We start from the raw sequence: 27,566 nt of genomic DNA, 5'->3' as shown, positions 1-27,566 counted from the left end.
TCTCCGCATGTAGCAGTGGTTGCAACTAATTGATAAATTTCGGTCTGCGCCAGCGATTCATTAAAACTTTTCAATTTGCCCGCACCGCGCGTAGCTCAAAAACTAAGCGCGAAAATTGCAACTGTAATAAATATTATTGCCCCACATTGTTACAATTTGTATTGTTGTAAAGTTTGTTGTTTTTGAATTTTTTGTATGTCAACTGTTTTGCTGGCGAAACCACCGCAAAATGTAGTTAATAATTGCCCCAAGGGGCACGCGGGCGTGAGCGTCAAGCGGAAAAGCGCTTGGCACATTAATTAGTAAAATATATAAATATGCATTAAAAATTTGCTGTATAATATTACTGTGCAATTAATTTGAGTGTGTGTGTGTGTGGGTAGGCAATTGAGCAGGGGCGTAGCTAGCATTTAATTTGTAAGTGGTAGCAGTCAAAATAAATAAAAGTTTAAAAAAATAAATACGAATGTAAGCATAAATATAAAATGAAATAAAATAATATATGCAGCAACAGGAATAGAAGTAGATTCAGAAATAGATATAGTAATAAAAGCAGAAGTAGTTATAGAAATGGAAGTAGATATGTAAATATAAATTACAATACATAGAGAAATAAAATAAAATCAAATACAGAATTCAAATTGTATATAAAAATAATTTATAATATTACAAAACTTTTAATTAATTTTCCATAATTTTTTTTATTTCTTTGGCTTTTCAAATAATTGATGACAGTTTAGCGAATGTTGTCGACGCATAAATCACACATTACGCATACGCCGCGTGTACAGCTAAATTTCATTAAAGTGTAGCACACATGAGAAATCAAAATCAAGAGCAACAGCAGCAGCAACAGCAATAATAAAAACAACAGCAACAGCAACATGTGCGTGCAACTTTTGATTAAAATGTCGTGCCGCAACTAGTACGCCTTGCATTACAAAAGTTTTGCCAAACGCCGCAGCGGTAATAATCACACACACATACACGCAAGCAAGCACATGTGTGTGTGTGTGTGTGTGTGTGTGTGTTGTTTGGCATTGCAGAAATGCGAATTGTGGCTTTGGCTTTGGCGCAGCATGTTTGCGGGCATGCGAGTCCTTGGAGTCGCTGCTGCTCCTGCTGATGCTGCTGCTGCTGCTCTTTATTTCGAACCTCATCGAGTTGACAATGCGCAGTGCTTGTAAATCCACAAAGCACAAGCGTTGCAACAACAGCAACAACAACAACAACAGCGACAGCGACAGCAGCAGCTACTCGCTGTGAAAAATTCAATTACAAAGTCAGCCAACTGCAGCAAAAGAATGTAAATATAGTTTTGACTTTTTTCACTTTTTTTTTGCGTTTTTGGTTATATTGTACGCAAATGCAAATGCCGCACGAACAAACAGTTACCGTTATGCGGTTCGGCTAGCTATGTCGACTCAACTCGACTCGTATTGCGAGCATTGCAGTTAACAAAACTCTCGCTCTTTCTCTCTAGCAAACTATGCGCCAAATTTTCTAAGCAGTCACGTGCGAACGTGACAAAAATGCCACGATGGCTTTCTATGTGTGTGTGTGTGTGTGTGTGTGTGTGTGTGTGTGTGTGTGTGCCAATTGGCATGACAGCACAATAAGCGCTGGCATTTGTGCTTAGCAGCTGCTGCTGCTGTTTGTTTGTTGCACTACGAGTCGGAGTCGGAGTTGAAGCTAGAGATGCGCATGGGCTGCAAAACCAAAATAAATATTCAGGGCCCGTTCCAGGCAAGCATGATCAAATTTAAATAAATTATCAATCAAGTAGAGATAAAATAAATGTAGTAAAAAATACATTGATAGACTTCAAAACCATGTAGCATAGCCTTAAGTTTAATAGATTCCATATCCTGGTTCTTCTTAATTATCTAAACATTTAAAACAGAAGCTATATATAAAGCAGGGAATTATGTAATTAATAGTTATCAATCGATATATAGAAAATAAAAAAAGCATTATATTATATTTAAAAGTTAATATTTATTCAAATTAGTTTCCATTAGACTTAATACAACATTTAAAAACGATCAACCAGCGCATGCAAATATCTATTTATGTGATTTATAAGCTATTCAGCAGCTCGGTTAGGACTATTTGAATGACTGAGTTATCATCATAAATATTCCATAGTTTGCACTACATGTTGTATGACATAACTTTAAAGTTCAATTAAGTTTCCTTCGAATTAACTCGTGCACATCTCTAGCTGGAACCACAAGCTGTGCATAGAGTTTGATTCGAGAGTTCATCATGATTGGCAAGCAGACAACTGTCTTACTGCTCTGCCTGCACTTTGGGCAACAATTGCTGCGGATTATCTATAACAAACAGCATGACACTGAGCTTGCTAACAAGCGCCAGCAGCTGCTGCTGCTGCTGCTCCACTTGATGCTTGATGCATACCAATCATATAAATATTGACAGCATGACAATTTCATTTAATTTGTTTTTTCGAGCTGCCAACGCTCATAAGCAATTAGTTGTGATTTATATGCAAAAGCAATTGGCAGCTACTTGAACGCATTAATGTCATAGCTTGAAGCGCCTGACAGTAATGTTGAGAGTTATGTTGCCAAAACTAAAACAATGCCAATGATAGTCAAACGCCACTAGGCCTTTGTGTCGACAGCAAATTGCAAATGTACAATTTTCATGGCACAATGCTGCGGCTTTCAATTATTGCTTGTAATTTTGTATTTAACATTTAGCTCTAATTGACAACACAGTAAATGTCAAAAACCGAAAAACCGACAGACAGTCGGACAGACAGACAGTTATGCTTGTGTTTGAAAAACGCAATTATGTTTAATTGTAAAATATTATTTGGTTTACGCAAATTACACACACACAGAGCAAATGAGTTTCAGTTGAAGCCCCGAACGTGCAACATGCGGTTGCACACACACACAGCATAACAATAATTAACTAAAAAGCAAACGCACGCACGTATAAAAATGAACATATTTGCTTTTGTATAAATAAATAAAACACAAAAAGCGAGCAGCAGTTAATTTTAAATCTCTAGAGAGCGCGAGAGTGAGAGTGAGAGAGAAATTTTGGTTGTGTGCGTGGGAGATTTTGTTTACTTTTGACTTGCAAGACTGGCGATGATTTAATTAGCTGTCTTATGACATGCAAATTCGCGTGTTTTGTCAGTTTTAATGAAAGCCACGATATTACGTATACGCAATGTTTATATGCCAAGCAAATTAATTGACTTCATGCTGTTATTGTTTACTGACAGCCAGCGCATATATTAACACATTTTAAATTGTCTTTTCTGCTCTCCACACTCAACAGGCAACAACATGACAGCAGCAACACCAGCAGCAGCACCAGCAACAGCAACAGCAGCAATAACAATGGCGCCACATAGCGGAGCAGCTGGCAGGCCAAGTGAAGAATTACCACAGCGTATAAATCAAAATTTAATTATGTCGCCAAGACTTGCCGACGCCTCGACAGCCGCATTGACAGCTTCAGCTTCAGGCGGTGGCAGCAGCATCACCAGCTTCGATTCGAATCGCTTGCATGATGAGAAGCAGCAGCAGCAGCAGCAGCCGCCCACACACCTGCAACAGCAATTGGAGCAGCTACAGCAGCATCAGCACTCACGCATACAAGCCAAAGATACCGCAGGGCCTTATCCGTTGTCGCCGCAGCGTCCGGAGCCCGTTGAGAATCACCTGGAGGCGACCAATGGCAATGGCAATGGCATCGATGGTGCCGATAATGTCTTCGGCACGCCCATGTACTTCGGCACCGAGAACTCCACGCTGGTCACCACCCAAATTGGCGCCACCGCTCACGTGCCCTGCACCGTTCATCACATTGGCGAGGGTGTGGTAAGTCAATTTCACCTTCACTCTATCAATATATTATTGAAATATCAATTCATCATCATACCGTGCGCTGTATTTGAGTTTCGATTTTCAGTTGCGCTGCGGACTGTCGCATAAATTAACAAATTGCCAGCCGTGTGGGTGGTTCAACTTATTTACATTTACATTGAAATTCTTTAATGCCAACAATATATTTAGCATGGCCAAATACACACAGCAAATTAATTAAATTTGCGTTTATCGAGTGTCAGCTTGCGCTCTCGAAGAGCTCGAAGTGGACCAAAAGTAATAAAGCAAAGCCAAATATTATGCCAGACAAAGCTGCAAAAACATTTCGTATGTGAAACTGAGCAGCAGCAGTTTGAACCTTTGGCTGCAAGCATAACAAATTACACCTTTAGGTCATGTTCATCAACTGAACAGGCAGCAATCCCTGTGGTTTCAACTACACACACACACATTTTAGACTACCCTATTGAGTAACAACGTTAAGTCCACTTGGGCTAGGGCTAGGGAACTGCTTGAAGTATTATGAAGAACTCTTTCCAAGTCGAAGAAGCTGCCAAAGCCTTAGCAATATTTCAAATTCCAAATATTTTAGCTATAAATAAAGAGCAACCAATAAATTGTGTTTTAGTGAGGGCTCAACTAGTCCAAATAGTCTAGACAGCTAATAAAATGCAATAGAAGCTTAGCATTGAAATCGAATACTCGAGGACTTAACGTATGCCCCATGGACTGGTCAACTAGCTATGCCTGCGAATCGCAGGGCTACTCCAATAACTGTCTGTGTGTGTGTGTCTTAGTGTGTGTGCAAGTGCTCAAGTGGTATTAATTTTACGCTTGTCTAGGGTTATTACTCATACGCAGCGTGTGCTGGTCACGTCTCGTATATTTGTACATGTCAAGGGATGAGCTAAGCCACAATGCCCCGAAAGTGTTTATAGTAAGGCATACACACACACACACACGCTCACGCTCACGCCCACTACGAAACTCTCATTACGCCTTGCCTTGACTTGACTTGCGTGTGTGTGTGTTTTTGGGCTTGGGGTTTGGCGTTTAAATTGACGATTTCATAATTGTGCCTTCAAGTGTGCGCAAGTTAATATGCACTTAGGCGCTGGAACTCAACTACACTTGAGCTGTCAGGTAGGCAGGCAGGTGTGCAGCTGTCTGTTTGGCTAATATGCTTCATACATAGTTGGTTAGCCAATTTGCCAACGAGTCGTGCACAAGTGGCCAACCAAATGTGCTGACGACTTGGCAGTCAACAGTCAGTTGATAATTGTAGCCAGCAGACTAGCAGCTGTTAATGATATTCTTAGCACTTTGTTGTGCGGTAATTTGTATTGCATATTGCGCATACGCACAGCGCAACAAAAAGCAACAATCAATGCACTTAAGCGCCTCGACGACAGCTGCCATTGACACCAACAGTTGCCTGGCTGCCTACTTAACTACTTTTTATCTCTTTACAACATCGATACACACACACAAAGACAACATTAATGAATTTTCATTACACTCATGCTCATGCATTTTCATTTGCCACAAGCATTACACACACCTGAAGCTCAAGCTGCTGCTGCTGCTGCTGCTTTCAATGCGAGTGCACATTAATATTTGCAACAGTTTATATTTGTGTGCATGTGTCTCTGTCTGTGTGTGTGTGTGTTTTATGCAAATGCGCTGCAGAGGCAACGTTCAATGAATAGAAAATACACATGCATAAAATAAATATTCACATGTGCGCCAGCATTGTCTTGCGCCATTCTTTTCATACACAAATTATGTTCAGCGAGCGTCGCAGAGCCACAATGTATTGAATGGCTTTTTGCACCCGGTACTATAAAATGCACAAAGGGTCTTTTAAGTTAGACGAACGAACGAGCAGGCAAAAGCTACAAATGTGAAGCTGTTAGCCAAGTATTTAGTTTAATTAGAGCAGCAGCATATTAGGCTAACTAGCTGAGTATCAAAGTAACTAACTTTAAGAGCTATGAGTAAGAAAAGATCTGAACTTGCTGTTCATTTGCTTAAGAATTAGTTTGTGTTAACTGTTGCAATAACAAGTTCTGCTTCTATTTTAAGTCACGCTGAGCATTTATTTAATTTAATTTTATAAGAAAAATGTTAGCTTAAGGCCCCGTAGCTATAGCTGAAATAATTTATCTCCGATTACAATTTTATGTTGTCTTCGCAGCAATTATAAATAAATAAAATAAATGAATAATTTAATTTAGTTTTAGTTCTTAATATTGTGAGTATTTTATTAATACAATTTTAAATTAGAATTTTTATAAAGCTCGCTAATAGGCAAATATAGAACGTGAGCTTGAGTTTCGCTCATCGGTGTTTAATTCATTTCTATAATTTGTGTACTAGGTGCTGCTATGTCGGCTGCAGCCGTCTTGCCGCATTTTATATTTTTGTCATTGTCTTTGCGGGCGCCTTTTGTCTCGCTGCGCCCAGCAAAAAGGTTTGACTTTGTTTATAAAAAACAGCAAACAAACATAAATATATGGAAGACTTGCTTACTTGCTAAGCATTTGCGCGAGCTTTTGCCCGCCCCTCGTGCTGCCTTTGAAGTCGTAAATTTTGTTCAGCTACAGACGACAATAAAATGCAGGAAACATTAAATAAATGAATTGCTTCCGCGAGAAGTAAATGTGTAGCGTCTTTTGTTTTAACATTACTGCTGCAATTTTAATAAATTTGTTGCACGTTGCAGGCAACCTTGCCACACAGGTACAGCTATGTAACTCATTTTTTGAGCCACAAACAATGCGAGTCAGAGCATTGTTGCAAATAAATTATATTTGCTAAAACAATTGCATTCAATTCGAGTTAATTTTAAATTTCCAGAGAACTAGAGCAAACAGCAAATAGTTATGCAATTCCAGTTAAATTTACTATAAACAAAGCAATTTGCACTGACAAATGAAATTATTGACAAGCGGCACTGCAATTGAACAAATTTTGGGCGAATTATGCAGCTGACTGGACAATAAATAAAAAAAAATAAAGACAAGGCAAAATACAAAATGTTTTGCAAAATGTTAAGCTAAAGCTTAAAATGTCAAATGCCAAAGCAAAGAGAGAGCGAGAGAGAGAGAGAGCGAGAGAGTGGGAGTAAGAGAGAAATTAAAAATTACGACACATTTGGCCAGACACTCGACTCGACTCGACTCGACTGTGTGTATGGACATTAAAATATGTCATTAGAGAATTAGTCCATTTGTGCTGGAGCAGCTTAAATGGCATTTAAACTAAACTAAACCAAATACGTGTGCAGTCGAGCGTTTGTCTGTGTGTGTCTCTGTGTGTGTGTGTGTTTTGCCTGTCAGATGTGAAACGTTAGCTGCTGGCATTCAGTTGGCTTCTGCTGCTGCACTTGGTACATATAAATTGAACTAAATCAGCAGCAGCAGCAGCAACAAAAAATATATAAACACACACATGCCGCTCTGTCTGTCTTTTTTATACAGAAAGCTACAGTCAGCAGTCAACTGCAGCTTAAGCTCACACACACACACACACACACACTCGCACTCACACATGCAGCTTGAGCACTTAATTACTTTTAAGATAAATTGTCGTTTTTAATGTCTAGACTTTCCAGATATTTTCATAGAGCAAAAGTGGCAGTAATTAAATGTGCCACACATGCAACAAACTGACAAAGCTTCAAGCATTTATAATTATGCATTATCTTAAGGTATAACCAACTAGCTTATATAGCATGTGTAACTGCTTTGTCTGTTTTGTTTTGTAAGTGGAATTTTAAAGATAAGCATTTCGAAATTGGTATTTTATGAAAATTAACGCTCAAGGGTTCGCCTGGCTCACAGTTACAGATAAGTCGTTTAGATAGCCAAAAAAGGTTACACAAATATTTAAGCTACTGCTCCTGCTCCTGCTGCCTGCCTGACTCTCTAACTACACAAGTTTCTGTGTTTGCCCTGCAATTTCAAAAAATAAAAAATACAAACTTTCAAAATCTGATTTGAGCCACATCGAGCTAATGCCTTTGTTCCAACAGCCAAGCGGGCGCATTGATGTGGGTTTTTTCGTATAATTTAGCCATATTTGCTTTTGGCCATGTGTGCGTGATTGTCTTTGTGTAGACAAAGCAACATTTTTAATCAAAACAAACACATAATTTGTGCATAATAATTTTTTCCAGTATATATAGTATATATATATATATATAGAAAATAATATATTGCGGCCTGCCTATTGTTTCAGCTCTCTCTAGCCTTAGTTTGCTATAAATTATTATTATTTTGCACATGAATTATTTTTATTGTTTCGTTTGCGTTCGTTTCGTTCGTTCGTTTGCTTTGGCTTTTTATTTCTATTTTTGTTAAATTTCATTTTCAAGTTTGTTTATAGCCAACATTCTGCATTAAATAAAAGGGGTCACTAACATTCACACAGACCAACAATAGACGACGCACTAGCATGGGCGTAGTCAGAATTTTTTAAAGGGGGCCATAGCCGTCAGCAGTTATAGTCATAACTTGGTATCAATCAATCAACTATGAAATACTTTAGTGTTTTATTTTTGTTTAGAAACTGAAAACAAATTTGCATCATAACATTTGAAATTTTTTGGAATGCAGTTTTGTTGAGATGCATCTTCGTTATGCTCTTAAGTCTGATTCTTTTCTACTGAGTTCAAAGTTTGAAATGGGAACTGATTTTAGTTTGTCTAAGCTTTACCAACATAAATTTTTATTTGATCAAATAGAACAGAAATCTTTTAAGTATAAAAAGTTATAGATTATGCAGTTTACCAGCCCCTACTTGCCTACGCCGCTGCTCACATGTGCATTATATATCATATAGTTATTTGTGCTGCCTGCTGCAGCTACAGTCTATGCTATATGTATGCGCACAGTCTTGCTGCTTGCGCTTGCTCTTGTGATTGTTTTGCAATGACCTTTGCCCAAACAATAACAGCGCCTGAAGAGCTGAAGAGCTTGTTCAACTCAGAAGGTAAAAAGAAAATACTTTAAACGGATTCTATAAAATACTAGCTACACTCCAAGTTTGAAGCTGCTTGGTAATTAAATTGCCAAAGCTTATGACAAAAACAAGCGACTGCCGACCTCAACCTCAGTCTCCACCTCAAGCGGAGTCTCTTGTATGCGTTGAAGCTTATAATGCAGCCAACACATTTACCATTAAATAAGCTACAATCACTTTGTCTTTGCTGGAATGGGGGCGCGTGGGGGTGTGGGCGTGTCTCTGAAACTAAAAAGCAAATGTTGCTCAAAATTGCCATAAACCTTTTTAATGAATACAAATCATTATCACTTTGTTCGCTGGCAGCCTTAACCGTAATTACACAACTGACGAGCTGACGGATGGATGGACGGACGGAGAGACGAACAGCAGCTGCTGTTCAAGACAACTTGATGAAGGCTTAAAGGCACGCAGGCAGGCGAGCGAGAGAACCAAAGCTGCTGGTGTCCTTTGTTTTCGCCCGTTTTTGTTGCCGTCGCCGCCTGTCACAATGTTTATTAAAACAAATGTACTAACAAAAGGCAATTTTTGACCCAGATTTGAGTGTATGTGTGTGTGTGTCAGCAAAAATGGCTTCATCAAACCGGCAAGCTCAAGTGTGCAACTAAAACAATTACGTCTTGTTCTCTGTTGCATGTGGGGTCATGGGTTGAAAGTTCAATGCAGTGCGCGCTCCACGCTACGCTGCATTTAGTTTTAATTATTTTAATTGCAATGCAATTATGCTGACTACATCAATTGTTTGAGCAAACAAATATATAAATGGAATCGCATAATATGCCTCGAGGCGCGCCACTCGCGCGTTCATTAAGCTGCAAAGCTGCCTTGACAGCTCAAAAGTAGGCTATGGTAATTTTTGAAAATTGTTTGTCTTGGCTCTCTCCAAAAATAAAAAAAAAAGAAAGAAAATTAATGTATATATATAGCTTATTGTTTGGTGCTCCGACCTTCGTTTGCGCCACGGCACAATTAGCAAAATGCTAATTGCTTAATTATGCATTAATTGCATTTAATGCGCTTACTTCCGCTCAAATAATAATTTATTGTGTGGGCCAAGTCGCTTGGCATTTTCAATCTTTAATTAGCTGGCATCCGCTTTAAATTCAATGAATTTAACTAAACGAGAGTTCAAATGGCCGGCGTCTGACTTTGAAACTTGCAATTAAATGAAATAATATGAAATAAAATTTAGCTAAAGTTTGCCAATGCAATTCTATGCGAAAAAAGAAAAAAAAACTTTTTTTTTAACAACGCTGTCTGTTGACCCAATTTTTGCCTACGGTTTGTTATAAATACGCAGCCACTTGCAAGCCACACACATACAGACAGATATTATATATATATAAAACATGCAGTTTGTACAACATATTTGTGAATGCGTCAGTGTTGACAGCCTGTCCCTAAACTCGCTATTTTCTAGCCAAGCAAAGCAAATAATTCTTTTTTGTTAACCTTTTATTTTCACCTGTCCATCAAATAATAAACAATTTCACAATAAATTGAGTTCGCTTAACATTCGATAAAAAATACAAGTTTTCGTTTTATTTATTTATTTATATACCGTGAAACATTTTAAGTTTTTGTTTGAAGCCAAAAACAACAAAAACGTTCACACTATTTACCAATGAATAATTTTGTGTTCGCTTTGATGGTGAAATTTTATCATCTGACTGGCTGGTTAAATAATCAGAAGATCAATGTGAAATTTGCAGTAACCAGCGTAAAGTGGAAAAGCTGTTAATTATGGATATAATGTAAACAGATTAATTAATTATAGAGTAACTTAGAATGTAAGGAAAGATTAATTTCAACAAGTCAAAAGCTTCGACATGTTATTACATAATATTTATATTCTTTTTTGTCTATACTAATTTGCAAATTTTATAAGCTAAGCTATTTTCAAATCTAGCTTGAAATAAGCTAATCTGGCAGTACTGGCAACAAAAATGGAAATATTTGATGACTCCATGGTCGAAATGCAGGGTGCTACAAAAATGGTTATCAACTTGCCACAAACACCCACACACACGCGTACACATACAATACACACACACACACACACATACACACACATTGTGTGCCCTGCAGATTGAGACTGTAAATTGAGCGTATTTTCATCGAAAGTTTTTAAGCTTTAAAAAAAATACATGCATTCAAGATAAAATTCAATGTATGCACAAATACTTACACATTTGTATGTATATGTGTGTATGTATTTGTGTGTGTGTGTTTGTGGCAGCCAAAAAGCAGCATCTAAATAGAATTTTATTAAAATCGCTTGTTAAAAAGTTTGTGCTGCAACGAAAAAGTTGTTACAATTTTTTCCACTTTTGCATACTTTTTTCTATCTCTATCTCTCTCGCTTTCTCTTGCTGTTTAATTCCCTCTCTCGCTCTGTTGGTTGGCTGCGTAAATAAGTTTATTGTAGACCGTTGGTATTGTGGCAGCGGAAATTGGTTGGACAGCTAGAAATAAAGCTTTTGTATGCTTTATACGCTCGTCAATAACATGCAACAAGCTCCAATAGCAGCAACAGCAACAACACGAAAAGCCAATCTAAAGTTTTGCAACAATATAAACAAACTAAAATAGAAAAGCCGCCTGTTTACTTGTTTACTTTTTCCATGCCTCAGCAATTACAAGCACCGCAGTTTGCATTTAGACAACTTGCATATGCGCGCACACAGCTGTCAAAGATGGCGCGATAAGCCTGCTCACGTTACCGTTACAAATACAAAAAAAAAAAAGCAACACAAACCGAATGCACGATGGTCAAAGCGCCTAGAATCTGTGGCAAAGAGAATTTAAATAAGAGCGAGAGCTTTGATTTATTTCAAATTGCCATCATTTGTAGATGCAACAATTTAGTTGTCAAACAATTTGTAGAATTTAAGAGCTATATATAGATTTGCTGATAATTTGAACTCTACTTTAATTGATATTTAATTAATACAAAACAGCAAGCACAATTAAGGCAAATTACAATATGTAAACTTTTGTTGATTGGTTGCAACAATTTTATCAATTTGCCATATACTGAAATCAAAACCTTAAATTTTGATAATTGAACTGAGCAACTGAAAGGCTTGTAATTGCCTCAAGCTAACAGCAGAGCTAGACAGCAACCATTGCTCATGTGTACATTAATTTAAGAGCATTAATGCTATATTAAACTGCATACTTTAAGCTAAAGCAAACTATTTTCAATTGCAAGCATAGATATATATATATATGAATAACAATGCATTTGAAATTCTCCAAATAAGTAAGCAACTGGATTATTGATAACTTAAGCTTGCCTTCAATCAATTTCATTTCTATCAAAAATTTTAAGCTTAACTAAAGTGTGCACAACATTAAGCTAAATTCAATTTTGAGTTTTGTGACTAAGGCAACACTTTTAACTGCCACTAAATTCGAACCTTTTGCACCATTGTGCAGCGGCTTAAACAAATCGCGTGGCAAATAAATGCCAGTGGTTTTTTTTTTGTTGCTTTGCATTTGGTAGTCAGGCAGCGGCAGCTAGACAAAAGGATGTGCGGCAGCGGCAAGTCGGGCGCATATATACATATAGTATAGTTAGCATAAATTTGCCATAAATTTGCTAGCCAAGTGATTTGTGGGCTGGCGCGGCTGTTTGTCGATGGCGCGTCGCTAACGTTTGCCAATAAATTAAGTAACGCTGCAACAAAAATAAAATATAAAGTTTATGCACACACACACACACAAGCAAACACGCATATATGTATACGAAAAAAAGGTAAAATGTAAACAATTATCGGCGTGCTCGCAGCTGCAACAGTAAAGTCAACACCAACCGCAAGAGCCAAACACACACACACGCAAACGTGACAAGGCCGCTGAGATTTATGCGTTACACACACACACACACATACGTACGTACAGTTACAATTTGGGGGGTGCAAGAAATTCGCTTGCTTTTGATTAATTGCTGCAACATTTTATTTCCCTCTACACTTTTTGCTTTTGCCAGACAGCGAGTCACATTTTTGTTTAGTGATGGCTTCACTTGAGCTTCACTTTGGCATGCACACGACGCTTTGCAACATTCTATTTTAGTCCGAGCTGCTACTGCTGCATGCTTTATTTACAGACACGTAGACGTTACAGTCAGAGCGAGACAGAGCGACAGAGCGAGCGACCAACGCAGTGCCCAATGACTCAACCCATCATAAATATCATAAAAAAATAGCAGCGTAGGAATGAAAATCATAAAAAAAAATCTACTTACAGCCATGCTAGGTATTTGTTTGTTGGCCCAGTTTGGCGCGCATGTTTGCCTCAAGCTCAAGCTGAAGCGCGCTCAAGAATTTATGCGCAATTTATGCCTCACACTTGTGCTTTACTGCCGCCAGATTGTATTGAATAGATATATAGATATGGCATATATATCAGCCGGCGCGAATCCATGCATAAGACATGCGCAACTCGCAGTTTCAACTGTTAATAAACAATGCGAGGCAGCTTGAACGATTCAATTGCAAATTTGCTTGGGCGCCGCCGCATACAAATGGAAGGCAAGACAAATTTTGACAACTGCAAAGCGTGGGGCAGAACCCCAAAGAAAAAGAGGCAAAGTTATTGAACAGTTACGTCGTAGAGCTGAAAATCAAATCGATGTTTAGCAATTGAATTTTTAGAGCATTTCTGCAAAAATGTATACAACGAACTTTACAATTAAAAAACCCAATAACATAAGAGACTTTATGAAGTTAATCAACAAAAAAAGTAAGAAATAAGCATAACAAAAAATCAGCCAGAAGGCATTTGTTGCTCTAGCTATACCAATTGTACCATAGAATTTAATTCTAGGCTTCAATTAGAATCAATAAATTAAAAAACTATTATAAAGTTACAGTTTTATATTTGTTTAAATATAATATAAAAATATTAAAATATGTTCATATAAATTCATAGCTAGGCCTCAACTGACTTTACAAAAGCTACTTAAACTGTTAAGCAGGCATAGTTTGCGTCCAACGGCTGCGTATGCTTAATAAATAACACATGCTGACGCATTGCGTATACGCCGCATGAACAATTGTGCGCAACTTAATTTAAACTGCTTTTTGTTGTTGTTGCTGCACACATATTTGTTGCCAGCGTTGCCTTTTGAGAGTTTGCCTTTTGCCAATAAATAAAAATTTCTTATCAATTGAAAATTGATTGATACACGCGCGCGCACTTGGCAGCAACATCCTTTTTTTGTTGTAGGTCCATTTCTCGATTGCTTTGCTGCCCATTTTTGTGTTTTTTAATACATATTTTTGCTGGCTGGCATCATATGAGTGCGCCTGGGGCTAATAGATGTGAATATATTTGGGAGGGAAGAGCCTCAGCACACGTAGATGTCGGTGTCGATGTCGATGTCGAAATCGAAATGATTAATGGTCATTTGAGATTAGCTTAGACTTAGTTACAGCAGTCTGTCCCACTCTCTTGCTCTCTCACTCTCGCTTTCCCAAGGCGGCAACCTGCGCTCATCGTGGGGCTTCAACATGTTTGTTTATTTGTCTATTTACAGTTAAGCAGCCAATTTGAACTTTGAACCTAGGATCAATCAATCTGCTATTATGTTTATTGCCTTTATTGTTGTTGTTGTTGTTGTTGTTGCTGCTCTTCTTCTTCCTGTTGCTATGCCCGCTTACACGTAATTGCTTTTTGATTTTTTTGCGCAACATTTTTATTTTATGTTTTGTTATTTTATTTTATTTATTTTGTTGTTGAAATGTTGCCTTTGCCGTTTGAAAAATTGCATCATCATTGGGCTGTCGTCGTCGTCGTCGTCGCCATTGACGCGGGCGTAATGCTTGATGGATTGACAAACATTTGCAGAGGACGCACGACTGGACAATGGGCGAGCCGAGGCATATGTTCGAGCTAACTGCCTCAAATAGCTGCCAAGTCCTCAACTTTCAATGCTATTGTAGTTTGTATTTTGCTAATGGCGCCTCCTTTCTTTTATTTGCTATATTTTTAGGTATCCTGGATACGCAAAAAGGATTATCATCTGCTTACGGTCGGCTTAACAACCTACAGCAGCGATGAGCGCTTCAGCGCTACGCACTTGAAACACTCTGAGGTGAGTTGGCTTCAACTAATTTACATTTGCCAACAGCTGGCTTGCCTGACTTGGCTGACTTGACTGGCTGTCTGTCTGTCTGTCTGTCTGATTGGGGCAGCGTCAAAGCCAAAAGCGCTGCAGAGCATAACAAATGTGCTGCGCAGTTGTTGCCATGCAGACATGGCGTATACGTGACGAAAAATCTACTGCGTCAAAACTAAAGCCAATGCGGTAGCTCTGAAGTTTCAAGTTTTCTCTGTTTTTTTTTTTTTTTGCTTTGGCAATTTGATTGACATATATGACGTATACTTGTTTTTCTGCAGGACTGGACGCTGCAGATCAAATTTGTGCAGCTACGCGATGCGGGCGTCTATGAGTGCCAAGTGTCGACGCATCCGCCAACATCAATATTTTTGCATCTGAGTGTTGTCGGTAAGTAGATTTCTCTCTCTCTCTCTCTATCTGTAGTTTTGAAATTCAATCGTTCAATTGAGTGCTTCAGTTTATTATTTTTCTTATAATTTCACACTCGGCTGAGCAACCCATTGAGACTGTGTAGTGCAACTACTTAGAGCAGCAAGTAAATTGTAGGTTCAAAATCTCGACAAATTGCGCTCAGGCGAGTCAAATTGTCAACTCTGGCTTGAGTTTGGGCTCGGGGCACACGCCTCAACTGATTCATGCAATTTTTCTTCGTTTTGCGTCACTTTTCGATGCGCTCATGCTGAAATTAGAAATGTCCATATGGCCCGAAACTTGCCAAGCGAAACAAGCGCAAAGAAGATGAACAAAAAATAAAACGGGGACACCTGCCCAAAATGCCAGCAACTCGACTCGCCAGCAAAAACAACATTGTCCTTGCCCTGATGTGCACGCTCATGCTTCTGGCTGGGGCCAACGTCAACGTTAAGGACAAACACACAGTGGATGATTGGCCATTTTTAGCGGAATACAATTTACAAGGTTCAAAGCAAGACAGAAAGCTTCAATATCGAACAAATATCAAACAACTTTTTAGAAAGCAGATTTTGTTTTATTTTTTAATTTACAAAATCAAATAGTAATTCAGCATTTCAGTCGAGCTCGTGAAGACAAATTTATTAATAACTTAATAACTTCATACAAAATAATATTTGTGTATTGACAAAATTTAAGTCGAAGCCACAGTTGCTCTCACTAAACATGAAATATGTATAAACCATTATAAAGCTTAAAAATCTTATAATTATATAGTTACAATTAAACAAAGACTGAAGCACAGATTGTGATACATAGAAAATTAATAGATTAAATTATTTAAATAACACAAAGTTGAATCAACGCTCAGCTTGTGAGATTATATCGAAACTTGAAATTTGTTTAGCTTGCCCCACTGTGCAACGCCCACGCTAACTGACACACATTATTCTGAATTTAACAAACAATTTACTTTGAATGTGCTGCGCCTAATGGCGTTCGCTTTTTTGCTTCAGTCTCAAGCACATGATGTGGCAAAAGGGCAACAAATATGCCCTGGGGCAACGCCTTGCTTTGGCTTTATACACTGCACAGTCTAATGAGTAGTAACGTTAAGCTAGTCTCAAAATCTTTAGCATATACAATTGAGATTTGACGCGCTCTCTTTCTATCTTTCTCTTTATCCTTTGCTTTGCTGCCTATTGAATATTCAATTCGGTTAGAAGCACGCGCTGAAATATCAGGACCGCCCATACGTTATCTAACGCCAGGCTCGCTGCTGCGCCTGCAGTGCCGCGTGGTGCAGAATACTGAAGCATCGGAATATATATTCTGGTATCACGACAACCGCATGATTAATTATGACATTGATCGGGGCATTAATGTGTCAACCGAACCAGGTGAGTGTCCACTCCAATTCCAATTCGAATCCCAACCCTAAATTTTACATTGACATACTTGCTCGCACTTCATTGCAGACTTTCAATCATCGGAGCTTACAATACAGCGCACTCGACGCGAGCACTCGGGCAATTTTACGTGTGTGGCCAGCAACACGCAGCCGGCGAGCGTATTGGTGCACATATTCAAAGGTGAGTTGCAATTCGAATTTGTTTACACGTTTGACGAGCACGCGCGCTCGCTGTACACACGCGCGTATACTTAATGCGCTGCACACAAAAAAATTTCAATCAACGACATGTCATAAATATTTGCTGTTGCACCCATTTCATTTCGTGTTTTTTAATTCAATTCAATAAAGCGCAAAGCGTAAAACATAAAGCGCTGAATTTGCAATGCAAACGGGCCAAAGGGGGCAATGAAATTTAAGCGCAAAAACTATAATAAAATGTTGCTTCAACAGTTCATATATCAAGTGGCAGTAAATGCAAAACCAGCAGCAGCAGCAGCAGCAGCAGCAAAAAACAATAAAAGTAATTTATGAAAATGATACGGTCGCCAGGCCACAGGCATGAGGATTAAAAATGCTTGCACAACCAGCGCGCCAGCCATTAAATTCAGACCATAAACACTAACCCACAAACAGACAGACGCACAGACAGACAGATGGACAAAGAGCGAGTGTGAGAGTCTCATATGTTGAGCTCATAACTTATAAGGTTAGCATAAGTTGCTGGGGACAGCTCATTAGCATTTGTTCTTTAACCTGCATGTGTGTGTGTGTGTGTTTGCCTAATTAATTTTTACACATTTCTCTCTTCTACACGCAGGCGATAATCCAGCGGCTATGTATCATGGTCATGTGGGTGGCTCAACCAAAACAACGCAATGCCATTTGCACAATCTGATGGCCATCATTGCCATTGGCTATCGGATATTCCACACAAGTGTATATATGAAGATTGTCTAATTGTCTAACATAAGCAAATGGTAAACTGCATTTTGTAACTATTGTCATCATTAGCTATAGAACTATTTACACACACACACACATACAAACAACTTTTGCAAGCATTAGACATAAATAATATAAATTAAGCCATCAAAGCACATCATCTTTCAACACTTTCTACTCTCCCCATCTCTTGCTAATCACAGCATAAAGCATAGAAATAGATTTGTTTATGCCACTCATTGTATTATGTTTATTTAAAGCTTAACTTATGCTTAAGCTACATTTGTTGTTTGAGTTTGCTCAGTTACTTATTAACATTGCAATCAAAGAATTGCAAAATTATTGCAGCTAGCTCAATATAATTGATATTAAATTTAATCTTTTAAGTACTGCGATTATTTACATTTTATTTCAATTCACACATTTAAATTTATTCATACGGCTAATTACGCAGGGTAAAAGCAAAAGTTAAGCCAACTACGTTTTGATTTCAACTTCCAGTTCTGAGTTTCATATGCATAAGAAATAAATTAAACGAATATTCCCCGTGCATTTATTAATTGAAATTGTATTTAAATTCATATAAAAGCAGCCTAAGCTTTTAGCAAAGTGATTTTGAAGTCGTAACTTGGCAGCATATATAAGCCATAAAAAAAAACTAATAACTTATATTTCTTTATGTTTAACTTTATAAAATTGTATATAACTTAAGCTAATTATTTCAACTACATTTAGACAAAAGTTCCACTAACAAATTGTTAATGCATAAGTGCTGTAAATAAATTTTTGTATTCTTAAGTTGCGCATTAAAAGTTATTTGCATAGCATATGCAAAAAAAATAATAAAAAATATTTCAAAAAATCTGGTCGAATAAATTCAAATCAAATAAAGCATTAAACAAACAAAAGTTTAACAACAACAAAAATAATTGTGTGTTATGACATTTTTTAAGTAGTCAGAAAAGAGTAAGACTTTTTGGAATAGTTGTTGCTAATCAAAACAAAAAGAAGAAGCAGACGAACAACAAAAGAAATTGCAACAAAGTAATCAAAATAAACTATTGTCGTAGCCTAAGTAATTTTTAAACTGTGCGCTAACTTTTAATCATAAACAACTTAAAGTAAACGAAAAACTATGCGTGTAAATAATTTAAAAATAATTGATGTGTGTGTTGCAAGCAAAAGCAAACAAAACAAAAACGGAAACAAAAATAGTAACGTATATAATTGGTTTAGCTTGTAAGTATGTGTAGTTAAATGTAATACAAAAATTACAACAAACATCAAACTGAAACAAACATAAAAATAAATCATAATAAAATTATGCAAAATATGAAAATACAAACTGCGTTTAATGATTAGTTTTGCAATCTCTCAAACGCGACATTGAGTATCTGGTTTGCAGATTGGCTTATGCCAGGGCCAACAATGCCTTGGCCACAATGTCTTGTCTGGGCCAAGTGATGATGGCAGCGCGGCAAGCTGCTGTCAACATCAGCAACTGGGGAGCAGCAGCAGCAGCAGCAACAACAAGTGTAGTTCGCTGTGGGCTGTGGGGTGGGGCCAGGCCAGGACATCCGCTCGCTTTGTGCCTTCAGCATGCAGTTAATAAAACTAAATTGTGTGCTGAGAATGATGACAGCGCCGAGACAACGGCAATGACAATGCGCAGCAGCAAAGAAGAAGCACAAAAAAGTAGCTGCAGCAACAAACTGACGTTGATGCCTCGTTTCGCTGCCATGCAAGCTATTTTATGTGTCTCTGCACTCAATTTAAACATTCCTGCTGGCGCACATAAATGCGAGACAACAAGAAATTGAGGTAATTAAGTTCCTTAGCAAGTTGCCAGCAGCAGCAAAGGGCGACCAATATGCAAATAGTTCTGAAACAAAAGTTGCACAGCAGACATCGAGCAAAAGCCACAAGTTGCCCGAAAATCGGCAGAAGCTAAAGCAACTTTGCTAATGCCAGGGTCAAGCACAGTAGACACTCAACAAAAATCTCCAGCTGACCTTTAAATTATCAAGTTACAATTTAATTGTTTGGCACACAATTTGGTTTTTAAAGTCTCGAGAGTGCGCACTGTACCAACAAGTTGAACTTTTTGCTAATTGAATTGTGTATTATAATTATAAGGGATTCTTTTTGCTGTTGACCTTCTTTAAGTCAAAATACTTGTGTATCCAATGGCATGTGAAATAGCTTCAAACAAAAAGAAGATTTTCCTTGTAAAGTTGCCGGCAAATCCCATTAGCTTATAATTATTTCAACCACATTAAAGCAAAAAGTTTCTGTAGACTAATAATTTCCATATGCTGCAGGCGCTTAGCATTGAATTTTGCAGATTTTTTTCTTAGCTTAATGCAAAATTATAGCAAGAAAGCTTTGAAGTTGAACAAAACTTTTTATTCACATCAATTTATTTACAATTTGATTGTTCCACAAATTTTTAGGCCAAGGAATTTCGTATTTCACTGCAATTTTGCTTATTGAGCTCTTTGTGTTCGACATGTGAGCAACTGTTGCAGTTATGAGAATTATCTGTTAGATTTGTAGGAATTAACTTACTAACATGTTCAGCAGAGCTGCATTGCTAACTTTAAAATTGGGTTAGTTTTTGCTTTTCATTTAAGCAACGTTAGCTGCAGTTTTGCTTATTCTAAATCGATAGCTAACTAACATCAACATTAACTAATTTGTCAACTTTTAAGCTGAGCTAACTTATAAACTTGTGCTTAACTTATGCCAAACTTAACATCAGTTAGACACTCAATTAATATAGTAGCTGCATTTTGTTTTTGTATAGCACAAATTAATTGCATTATTTACGCTGAGCATACAAAATCAGTTTGATAAACGAAACCGCATGAAATGTTTTGTAAAAAGCCCAAAAGCCCAGAAAACCAACGAACCAGCCAACAAGCAGCAGTGCAAATAGCAAATATCAAACAAACAAACGAGCAAGCAAGCAGGCAGGCAATGAATGCATCAGAGTCGCTTCTAACTGTAGCTAAAAACCAAAAAAGCAGATTGTGGCAAAGTGTTTGCGAATGTGTCAATAGCCCAGAGGCAATTGCAGGCAGCCAGCCAGGCAAGCCAGCCAAAGAGCCAGAGAGCGAAACATCAGCAGCAAACAAATACGCTGCTAATATGTGCATAAGTATTTATCAAAAGCGCAAGCAAACATAGCAACACACACACACACACACACTGATGTAGCTGCCTCGAATTGCTGCAGGCGTAGCAAGCAGGCGAGGCATTCAAAAAAGGATGTTGCTGCTTTAGCAGGCAATCCTTTCTGTGTGTGTGTGGCTGGTAACTGAATCGCAGCTATGTAAATTTCCTACCACAAAACCTTTATTGAATTAAACTGAAAAAGGGCCATGGGCTTGGCTTGCCACAAAACACTTGCCTCATGTTGCTTTGCCTGCTGGGCTTAATATAAGCAGTGCCAATCAAAGCTTTGCCAACTCTTTTGTGCTTTATATAATTGCAGCAACGTTCACTTGTTGCGAATCAAAATCAATTGTCAGCAGCCCAAAAATAAAAATGTATTTATAGCTAGTTGTACTTTTTTGTTCGGGTGCGTGGTGCGGGGGCGGGCTGACAATTTTGCATGGTCGACTAAGCAAGCGGCCAAGTCAGGCGTGAATTTGAGCAACGTCCACATTTAATACATGCAAATGCAAAACGGGGCCTAAGGGAAATTTGACAAATGCTCACATGCATCAGCGGCAATGGCAACAGCTAAGGCCATAACAACAGAAGCAGCAACAGCAGCAGCAACGCGTTATAACTGTATTTATGTGTTTAGTTGTTGCTGTTCTGCTCAGTTGTCGGTCAAATGCGCACACACAATGCGCATACGCCTGCTTAGCCAAGGGCCGTCATTGTGCTAAGAGCTGCTGCTGCTGCTGCTGCCTTTGACATTGAAGCTTTTCAAGCTGAGCTGAGCAGGCAAAGGCTGCTGCTGTCTGTCGTAAAAATTCCAATTTAGTTTCCAATTGCTTGACTTAAAGTGCGCCATTTGCACATTAAAACGCACACACACACACACAGAGACAACAATGCGTGCGTGTGTGTGTGTGTGTGTGCAGGCACTTCATAATCAACTTAACGACACACAATTATGCTACATGCTGACAGTTTGAGTGTCCTTAACTCTTACTCTGGCTCTCGCCCTTTCGCTAGCACAGAGAACAAAATTCATTTCCATTGACTGCACATATAACATTTATATTTATATTTATATTTATATATATAGCTACGAAATTCTTAAGCAAATTTAAGTTTATTCTTTTCAGCAGGCATAGCAATCAGTTGTTGATATTTTAGTTTGCATAACTTCAAATAAAGTTGAGCCACACGCATAACAAATTTCATTATTTAATATCGATTATGTATAGACATTTAATATCGATTATGTATAGACAAAAAATAAAATAGTTATTAAATTCATTGTGCTTAAAAAAGATATACCGAATATATATAAACATATACTTAAATTTATTTATGTCATATGCAGCTTGAGCAAAAGTTTCTTTAAGTAGCAGCTGCTTCTTGTGAACATCTAAGAAATCTATAAATTATATAATAGCAGCTGTATATATATATTTCTAAGAAATCTATAACATATCTATAAACATTCGATCCGAATTCCGTACTTGCTGCCCCTTTTCGCTGCGTGTACAAATGCAAGTCAAAGCAATTTAGTAAGACGTTGCTCATACGCCCCGTACACGACAGCGTACACCGCCTTATAGCCATTTTACATTTGTACACACACACACACACACAAAAGCCATTCAAACATGACAGACACGTACGTCTGGCAACGGCCTGTTGAAAACGTTTTGCCAATGCTTTTATTATAGCCACGCCACCCATGCTAATGAAATCGATAGTCGTTATCATGCCAAGGCGCTTAAGCGACGACGACACCTGCCCCCACACCCAACCGCACTCAAGGTCTGTAAAACGAGCTGCGCAATTAGTGAGTGTCAAGCATTGGGACACTCAGAACAGCTCAAAGTGCAACTAGCCGCTTTAATTAATAAGCTAGCTAAGATTTCACACATCAAAGAGATAAATTTATATTTCTAGGAAAATTATTGTAATGGCGATTGAGCAAACGCATTAATTGCGTGTAACAATGGCAGCTTAACTGTGCGCACTTGAATATTACGTATACGCAGCAAAGGTAAGCAAACAGCTGTTGCGCTAACAAGGGCGGCGGCTGCGGTTTGTCTGCGCGCAGCAAAGTTTGGGCAGCTCATATAGATTGCTTTTTCAGCTAAAAATAGACGTCTGTCCAGCAGCTTAGACAAAGTCTGCTGTGTGGCCATAACACTAATAGCCGCATGTTGCACATTCACATTAGAGAAACACACACAGAGAGAAATAATTGCGGAGACTGGATTGAATTTAATGCATAAGAAACTTAAATTTTGAAGCTTACAATACAAATATATGAATAACATTTAGATAAAAACAAAATACAGATTAAATTCACAATAAATAAGTATGAAATAAATTGCATTTAATTATTATTTGATAGCACAACAAGACTAAGGCGAAATTTAATTCGACAAGCAAAGACTGAAATGCAGCTCAGCAACTTTTTTCTTCTTGTGTAGTCTGCCAATTCCCCCACGCACAACTCTTTGGCATGTAATGAGGCACCAATTAGGCCAACTTACATGTACAAATGTGTAAGTGAACGCCTCAAATGGCCAAACGCACATAAAGACTAAGACCAAGCAGCAGCAGCAATTTGACTTGAAGGGTTTCGTTGGTTCAACATCTGTTGGCAGCATATTGAATTGTTATTGTTATTATTGCAATTTTTTTTAGCCATTTACTGTTTGCTGTTGCTACAAACTGTTGCCTGTTGCATGTTGCATAAATGAATTGTACACATGCAGCATTCACTTAGTGCGAGCGAAACTGCTTTAAAAATAAATTAAATGCCATAAAACAAAAGGATTAGCAGACAGAGAGAGAGAAAGTGAGACAGAGAGGGAAGCGCAATAAACAAAGCGTGGCAATGACAAAACTTAACCCTAAGCAAAGCGCAATAAAAACACTTAAAGCGGCCCACACTCACACACATAAACACATATGTAACACTCGTAGAATGTTTGCTATATGGCCGCTTGGAATGACCCAGCTAAACATAAACAAAAACACAAAATGGCGCAAACATGCCACAATAACAAAAAAAAAAGAAGAAAACAAAAAGAGTAAGAAGCAAGTGTAGCGTACATAAGAGATATGAACTAGAAATAAACAAATATTTTGTACACAGCCGCATATGTGTGTATAACACTGTGTCTGTGTGTGTGTGTGTGCGTCTCTATCTCCCTCTATGCCGCTGTGAAATTAGTTGGCAATGATAAAGATAAGTAACGTAAAATATGCGGCCTTCGCAATGTTTCAGCAAGCGCCATTGAATTTGCTGCTGCGCCATTTTGTTGCCATTACTCTCTCTGCATTCTCTATCTCTCTTTACACTCTTCTTGCTCTTTTCTTCACTGTGCTTTTTTTTTTGGCTGTTGGGCTTAGCTGTCGCCATATTTGTGTTGTCTGGTTAGCAACAATGCGGCTTGGATTTTCGCAAGAAGACAACACACAATTTTATTATGCTTATTCGTCTATGTGTGTGTGTGTGCGCCATTTGCATATAAAGACCATAAGCGCTACTTCAAACTACAAACACACACATACACACACACACACACACAGACTAAAATATTGTGCAGTGTATTTTATTCGACTTAAGTACCGAAAGGCAAAAGCAAACCAAAAAACAAAAAAAAAATAAGTTCAAATAACAAAAGAGCATTTGCTATCCACATTTGTTCGTTCGTTCGTTCGATTGCTCGCCGCACACTCCAAGTGCAAACAGTTTAAAATTGAAATTGAAATTGTTTTATTCAATAGTCAAGCGGTCAAGAGCATGCAGCAGCAATTGCATAAAATTAAACATTTACTAGCAACATTGCAATATCTATCAGCAATTGCCTACGAGCTTTCAATCAACTGCAAACATTAAACTGTTTTCGCAATTCCATGGACAAATGTGGGCAAAAATCAACACCAATCTATGATATCTAAATAGAAAATGTTTGCCAAACAAATTATTTTATATTTTGTTGCTGCTGCTGTCAAGCGATTGCTTATTTGTATTCCGTTATGCATTAAAAATTGAATTCAGTGCAGCCATGGATTGAAATACGTGTGTACAGTGTACAGTGAATGTTCGCTAAGCGAGACTTAGTTTTTCTAAAAGCTTTTCTTTTAGTGCTTATGAGATTAAATAGAATTAAACATTTTTTTTCTATCTCAGAGCTCTTAATAAATTTGTCCTAAAGATTTTGGTGTAATGGGCATGATAATAAAAATTATCAGGTATTGGATTTATGCTTAAATAAGCTAAGGCATCTAATAATTGAAATAATTCTGAGCTCAGATATGAGTTGCCATAAACTGGTGTATTTAGTATAGAATAAGAAATACAATAAAACAAAACTAACAATTTGCAGCTTTAGTTTGTTAAGTCCAAGCCGCATTTAAATGTTGTACTAATAATATAATAAATAATATTTAAATAAATTGTGGGCATGCATATATTTAATTTAAAAATGTTTATTAAAAATGTATAGTAAAGATTCAAATCTCGAGCGTTCACTATACATAGGCAAATTTACACAATGCAAATTGAACAATTGATAAATTTTTACATCCATTTATTTCGTTTATTTATAGTCAAACAAAAATTCTTTTATGCCTCAGCTATGCGCCAACTTTAAGGATTAGGCTATTATTCAATTAAGATCTATTTATAAAAATCAGACTTTTCTTTATAAATGCTTACAAAGCAAAGCATAACGGTTATGTTTGTTCAATTAAGCTGCACAGCTCAATTCAGTCAGCCAATTCAGTAGTAATAATTGATTGGATTTGTAAAGATTTGATGTTTGTTAAATTTAAAGCATTTCAATAAATCGTTGAGCTGTTGCACTAAGCTATTAGCACTAAAAGCTTAAGCTGGCTCATGCAACATGTGTTTGGTTGCTAAAGCTTTAGAAGCATAAATAATTTGTTATTGCTCTTGGGCTACTCAATTAGATTCCACTTGCTTTTGTAATCAATTACAATGTCCGAGTGCTAAGCCTTTGCTAAGGACGAATGCATATTGCAGGAGCTCTCTCAGTCTCTCAGTACACGTTACCTAAATTGTCGAGCTGTCGGTTGCTGTCTAATTGGTCCCAGCACTGCTTACTTGTGGCGCCACTAAGCCGGCAGCAGCAGCAGCAGCAGCACTGAGTGTGGCAACTTAGGGCATACCTCGTGTTGCAGTAAAAATGAGCTTGCAACTAACTGCGGATTTGTTGAAAGCACAAAGCAATGGCTGTCATGCATTTTAGTCAGCAAGCGATTGTGTTGCAACAACAGCTGCAACAACAATTGTTATTGTTATTATTATTGCTGTTGTTGTTGCTGTTGTTGTTGTTGCAGCAATAATAATATGCACAACAAGCTTGCTGTTATTTGTGGCATATTGCATATTTACGCTTGTGGCATGTGCAACATACACACATACAAATGCGCATGCATTATTATGCGAGTGTTAGTTAAATTGCAATTACAAACCAAATCACATTGTGTGCTTGTGTGTGTGTGTGTGCCACATGCCACTGCTGCTGGCTTTCCACAAGACTAGACAGCGTAAGCTTAAAGCAATAATCAGAGCCTTAGGTGTTTTATTTATTTTGGACACACAGCCGTAGCCGTAGCCGTAGCCGTAGTCGACGTCTGTCTCATTAGGCGACTGTCCATAATCCTTGGCCATTAAGGACATGCATTATTAACGCTTCAGCTGTATGTTTATGTGTCCTTTGGACTTTGTGTGCACACAGCATATTTCTAATGCTGCTGCCCGCTGCTGTCTGCCGCTCGCCTTTGCTAAATGCTTGTAATTTTCCAGATTTAAGCTGCGTAATAATTGAAAATTATTGTTGCCCTGAGCTCAAAGGCAGCAAAGCCTGCAATTTTCATTATCACTTGCATTGCTTGGCCGATTGAACAGATGAAATCAATTTACTCATGTTATTTACATTCAGCTGAACTTCAACTGAAAATCATAATGTAATTTTCGACTTTTGCCATATTGACATTTGCACATTGTAAAGCGCAATTGAATGATATATACATGTGTGTGTGTGTGTGTGTGTACTGCATTTAATAAGCAGTCCGCAAATATACTTTGCTGACTTTTCCAGCACACAGGAAATTTTGCGAATATAATGAAAGTCTGCCAGTTGATATAAGTCGCCACATGCCAAACAAATCGTGCTGGCCAAAATAATATATATATACTATACGTGTGTGTGTGAAACTAAATTGGTTTTCCAGCTTGGTGTGCAGCTGAGACCAACGATTTGTGGCTGCACTTCATTTGTTTACTCAAACTTGAGCACTTTCTATTTGATTGGTTTGCCCGCAAGCAGCAAATATTTTAAATATTTATATTTTTATAGCGCCTTGCCTTACAGCAAATCAACAGTTGAAGAGAGAATTTAACTTGACTTGCTTGGCTTACTTCCTTGCTTTGCTTCCTTTGCCTGCTTAACTTGCATAAGCAACAATTCTCGTTGCATACTTTCGAGAGCTCTAAGCAGCAATGCGTGCCACGCGCCACAACAAAGCATAACCAACACCCCAAAGCAACAAGGCGCTGCCACTATAAAATGCTAGAGTGTGCTCCAAATAG

The 27,566-nt window shown here is 37.8% G+C and overlaps 1 protein-coding gene across 2 annotated transcripts in view; it reads left to right on the top strand.

Moving 5' to 3' along the window:
• LOC108597779 overlaps positions 1-18,188 on the top strand; it is a 35,683-nt gene extending 17,495 nt beyond the window's left edge. The window contains exons 2-7 of one of the 2 annotated variants that reach the window (XM_017984495.2): positions 3,319-3,863; positions 14,896-14,997; positions 15,303-15,411; positions 16,662-16,835; positions 16,914-17,027; positions 17,667-18,188. In XM_017984495.2, the coding sequence (XP_017839984.1) occupies positions 3,319-3,863; positions 14,896-14,997; positions 15,303-15,411; positions 16,662-16,835; positions 16,914-17,027; positions 17,667-17,806 (1,184 nt within the window). In that variant the 3' untranslated portion in view covers positions 17,807-18,188. Of the gene's footprint in view, positions 1-3,318; positions 3,864-14,895; positions 14,998-15,302; positions 15,412-16,658; positions 16,836-16,913; positions 17,028-17,666 lie in introns of both variants that reach the window. The other variant, XM_017984494.2, reaches the window with a different exon arrangement.
• Positions 18,189-27,566: the final 9,378 nt, after the last annotated feature.

The sequence above is a fragment of the Drosophila busckii genome, chromosome 2R (genome assembly GCF_011750605.1).
Source record: "Drosophila busckii strain San Diego stock center, stock number 13000-0081.31 chromosome 2R, ASM1175060v1, whole genome shotgun sequence".
NCBI lineage: Eukaryota > Metazoa > Arthropoda > Insecta > Diptera > Drosophilidae > Drosophila > Drosophila busckii.
The sequence above is the reverse complement of the archived record's forward strand: the minus strand, read 5'-3'. Positions and strand labels throughout refer to the sequence as shown.